Source organism: Palaemon carinicauda, chromosome 7 (genome assembly GCF_036898095.1).
Source record: "Palaemon carinicauda isolate YSFRI2023 chromosome 7, ASM3689809v2, whole genome shotgun sequence".
Lineage (NCBI taxonomy): Eukaryota > Metazoa > Arthropoda > Malacostraca > Decapoda > Palaemonidae > Palaemon > Palaemon carinicauda.
In genome coordinates, this window is record NC_090731.1 from 99,045,557 (window position 1) to 99,050,547 (window position 4,991).

The following is a 4,991-nucleotide window of genomic DNA, read 5'->3' on the forward strand; positions in this document are numbered from 1 at the left end:
CTTTAGTCTAGCTTTCAACTCCCTTTGTGCCTGTAGAACCAAGCATGTTTCTGCTTCTTGCAGATTATCTGGTATCAGGGTTTCAAACCTAGAAGAGTTTCTCCCTGTTGTTTCTTGATCACGTTATCCTTTAGCTTCAGGATTCCTGCAGTCACTCTTATAATTTTATTCCAATTGGAAAAAGACTTGCTCTCAATCATTGAGGCCACTGCCATGTCTTGTACCATGTTGACTTTCCGTCGTTCTTTCTGAACTTCTTTCAGGTTTATTTGTGCTTCCTCTCGTGGCCACTCAGTCTATGGTCATCACAAGAATTCTGATCCAGTACACCAACTTCCTGATAGTTACTAGACTGCTACCCCTCTGGATTAGTCGTTTGCAACGTTGTTAGTGCCTAGGACGTAACACCATTCGGAAGGATCCGAGAGACTTTGAATCTCTCCAAATTTGGCTGACACTACCTGCACATCCATGAAGAAAACCATTTGGCTGTCAACAAAGAACTTTGTTTTACTTATCTGAAATCTGCATTCATCTTTTATCGTCTTTGCTAGACGTACTGCTAGTACAGCGGCTTGAAGTTCTAACCTGGGAATTGTGAGCTGCTTGAGTGAAGCAACTCTTGACTTGGCCACAACAAATCTGATATATGAGCAGGCACCAAATGCATCTTGGGACGTATCTGAAAAAGACACACATCATAGGCAGTTCTTTGGCATCCTTTGCAGTTAAACATCTTGAGAAAGTGATGTTTTCTAGATGAACCATCTCAATAAAAAAACTCGACCATTCATTTGCAACATCTGTTGGCAGTAATTCATCCCAGTCCACAGCCATATGCCATAATCACTGCATACCCATTTTTGCTCTGACGATGAATGGTGCTGTAAATCCCCTTGGGTCAAATATCTTGGCAATGTGACTTAGTAATTGCTTCTTGGTGATGCCTGAGCCTTCTTTGACCTCAAACTGCTTTAACCTGAAGGAGAAAGCATCTGGAGTACTTTGCCAGACAACTCCTAAAACTTTCTCCACTGCTGCAAAGGAACCTGCACTGTTTTTTTTTTCCCATTATCATGCTTACCTAGCGCAGAATTTGATAACCTACCTTTTACCTTGAATCCACCTGAGTTCAATAATGCATCAATTTCCTCTGTCAGCTGTCTGCCTTCTTGCTCTGGGTTAATCGAGCTGCAGATGTCATCCATGTCATATGCAAGGCAATCTCTGCCATAGCAGCTGCTGGTTTGTCCCCAAACATCAGTACTATTTTAAAATTTTTCCTAGGTGGACCGTCTTCCAAGCCTCACCATAGAAAACGATGATCAAACTGGTCTTCCAATGGGATGCTCACTTGGTGGTACACCTTGGAGATATCTCCACATATAGCTACTGGATTTTCACGAAATTTCAAAATAACCCCAAATAAGTCGTTTAAAAGGTCTGGTCCTTTAGCCCCTACTCATTTAAAGTGTGCCCTTTAAATGAGGCTGATGAATTGAAGACAATCCTAACAGGTGTTGACTTTTCATCCTTGCGGATAACTGGATGTTGTAAAATGTAATACACTGGACCTGTGTACTTCTCCATTTCTTTCTTCGATAACTCTCTGATAAAGGGGGCCGGCCAGAATGCCAATATATGGGGGTATAGGAAGAAAAACACAAAATCTTGAAAAACATTCACTGAGCTTCATATGACAATGGAAAATGCAAATACAAAATATTTTGTCAAATTTCCTCTTACTTTCATAGATACAGTGTAACTAGTAAAAGCAACCGAATAAACCATAAACATTGTTCCCTACAACAAAATGCAATTTTTTTTTTTTTTTTGTAAATTTTGATGATTATTACATTTTAATGTAAAGGAAGTTGTGAACAATGGCATCTGTATAACTTTCCCGAATCGCAGACGATGTAATTATTACACCCCTCGCCCATCAGTACTATCAAAAACCTCAGAGAGAGTATATGCCTGAGTTGGACCTCTAATATTCACTCATTTTTACGTCTTTTTTTTTTGGCAGAAATTTTATCATTTTGAAGAAGAAAAGACAATTTCAACATCTTGCTAACAAAAGGAAAAAGAAAATTTGCTCTATTCAGAGTTCAAAAGAGGGTAATATCGGTAGTGCAGAGAGAGAGAGAGAGAGAGAGAGAGAGAGAGAGAGAGAGAGAGAGAGTGTGTGTGTGTGTTTGGATGGAGAAGCGACGGCCTTGCCTGATACGAGCAAAAGCAAGATATTGAGCAAAAGGATCTTCGTTTATGAGTAAATTATAATAAATAACTTTTTTTTTTGTTTATCAATATCCAAAAGGGAACATAAAATTCATAATGAACATGATTTATTGATATTATCTGTGTAAAAATACAAAGAAAAACTTTGAACGCCCTCTGACATTAACTCCTTTTCACGATTGTTTTTTCTCGTTTTCGGCAAGAATTTTATCATTTCAAAGAGGAAAAGACAATTTTAACATATGCTAACATAAGGAAGAAGAAAATTCGCTCTATCAAGAGTTAAGAAGAGGGTAATATCGGCAGTGCAGAGAGAGAGAGAGAGAGAGAGAGAGAGAGAGAGAGAGAGAGAGAGAGAGAGAGAGAGAGAGAGAGAGAGTGTGTGTTGTGGATATAGGAGTGGCTGCCTTGCCTCACAGGATCCAAAAGAAGCAAGATATTGAGCAAAAGGATCTTCATTTATGATTAAATTATTATTATTAACTTTGTTTTGTTTTATTATTAGCCGAAAAAAGAACATAAAATTCATGATAATTATGATTTATTACGATTGTCTTTGTAAAAATACATAGAAGAACTTTGAACACCTGTATCTTAAAACTATACTTTTTGATCTTCGAATTCAATAGTCTCCTTTAGCTTTAAAGGTATACCATTAAAATTTTGTATATAACTTAGAAATACATTAAGAAAAATGAAACGAGGCCATTTTTTCAAATTTTTATTTCATTTTTTTTTCTTATTTTTCCCCTGATTTTTAGGGTTTATTTTTTTTTTACCATAATGAATGAATTCATATCTGGCAAAAAAAAAAAAAATTACTTTTAGAAAAAAAACTCTTCATATTATTGGAGGTCTATACCAGGTCTATATAGGGTACTAATCCCAGATAGAATTTGAAAAAAAAAAAACTAATTTTCAAGATAAATCGCCATGGCATTGCAAAACCGAAGGTCAGAGGCAAAAATCCTTATTAAGTAGTCCGAATGTCAAAGTCCTGTCTTTAAAAATTGCCATTAGCCGGCCGGCCACCTTAAGCCTAACTCTTCCATTTCTGACATCTAATGGTTATACATATAAGCTATTTCGGGTTTCCATTGCAATCTTTTTTTAATGCTTGTAGACGCTTCTTTCCTTGAACCTGGTTGTTGGGGAGAGCATTTGGATCTCTCTTCCATGGGTAGGCCATGATCCAAGTTCTGTTCACCTTTTTTGGAATCTCTTATCCTTGCCTCTTCTGACTGTCCATTTATCTCCTCTCCTCTAACTCCCATAGCTTCAGTTAACCAGAAATCAGTAATTTCTATTGTACAAGAAGACAATTGAACAATCATTACCCTTGTTGAGATTGTTTGTATACCATTGCTGCTTGTTGGGTCAAAAACTACCCAACCCAAAGCCGTCTTTTTCACTTCTAACTGCTGAACCATTATTGTGCTGCCTGTTTGCATCTCTGTGTGATCTACTTCCACTAGTATGTCAATACCACCTCCCTTGCAATCTAATGCATTCACCTTCAAACCTAACTTTATAGCAACATCACCTAGTGAGACATTCTCAGTGCCATCGGTAATATAGGGTATGTTACTTTAGCAGCTGAGTCAATTAGAATATTTGCTGCTCTCCTGACTCTGTGCACAAAGGCCTATGCTGTCATCACTGGCAGGAGTGGGCTGTTAACATTTTGGTGCCCAACACTGAATGCCCCTGTTGGTTTTTTTTTTTTCGTTGATGTAAAGTAATCAGTGATGATAGTATTTGCAATCAGCTTCTGGGAATGAACTTTTTCTTTTATAATTAGATGCCCTATGCCCCCTTTTAAGACAAGAGAAGCAAACACTGTTATCACTGGCCTTTGCTAGACGCTGTTCCGCTATCATACTTGTCGCATTGATCTGTTCAATGAGCTAAATTCTGGCATAACCAACATTTGTTGCTGTACTCTTTCGTTGCTGTCGTGAAGTGTACTGTTTTTGAAATTGTTTTAGTTGTGGACCTAATAGGGGTGGATGCCCTCATCCTGGTTTTCATCTCCCATTTCAGGAAGACAATTGAACAATCATTACCTTTGTTGAGATTGTTTGTATACCATTGCTGCTTGTTGGGTCAAAAACTACCCAACCCAAAGCCGTCTTTTTCACTTCTAACTGCTGAACCATTATTGTGCTGCCTGTTTGCATCTCTGTTTGATCTACTTCCACTAGTATGTCAATACCACCTCCCTTGCAATCTAATGCATTCACATTCAAACCTAACTTTATAGCAACATCACCTAGTGAGACATTCTCAGTGCCATCGGTAATATAGGGTATGCCAATGGCTTTGATGGTATGAACACTGCCATCCAGAAAAAAACTTCAGTTTCTCTGTATAAGACTTAGTCATCATTCTGTAAGTTTCTCCACCAACTTTTGTAATCTCTATTCTTACTTTCTCACCCTTTAAGCCTAACTCCTGAGCTAAAATATCCCGAATCAATGTTACTTTAGCAGCTGAGTCAATTAGAATATTTGCTGCTCTCCTGACTCTGTGCACAAAGGCCTATGCTGTCATCACTGGCAGGAGTGGGCTGTTAACATTTTGGTGCCCAACACTGAATGCCCCTGTTGGTTTTTTTTTTTCGTTGATGTAAAGTAATCAGTGATGATAGTATTTGCAATCAGCTTCTGGGAATGAACTTTTTCTTTTACAATTAGATGCCCTATGCCCCCTTTTAAGACAAGAGAAGCAAACACTGTTATCACTGGCCT

General features: G+C 38.0%; 1 protein-coding gene across 1 annotated transcript; it reads right to left on the minus strand.

Moving 5' to 3' along the window:
* Window positions 1-368: 368 nt before the first annotated feature.
* On the minus strand, window positions 369-1,208 carry LOC137644454 (uncharacterized). Its single transcript, XM_068377431.1, has 2 exons — window positions 1,109-1,208; window positions 369-682 (listed from the first exon to the last, which is right to left on the minus strand). The coding sequence occupies exons 1-2, from the start codon at window positions 1,206-1,208 to the stop codon at window positions 369-371; spliced, it is 414 nt and encodes a 137-aa protein (XP_068233532.1).
* Between the last annotated feature and the right edge of the window lie 3,783 nt (window positions 1,209-4,991).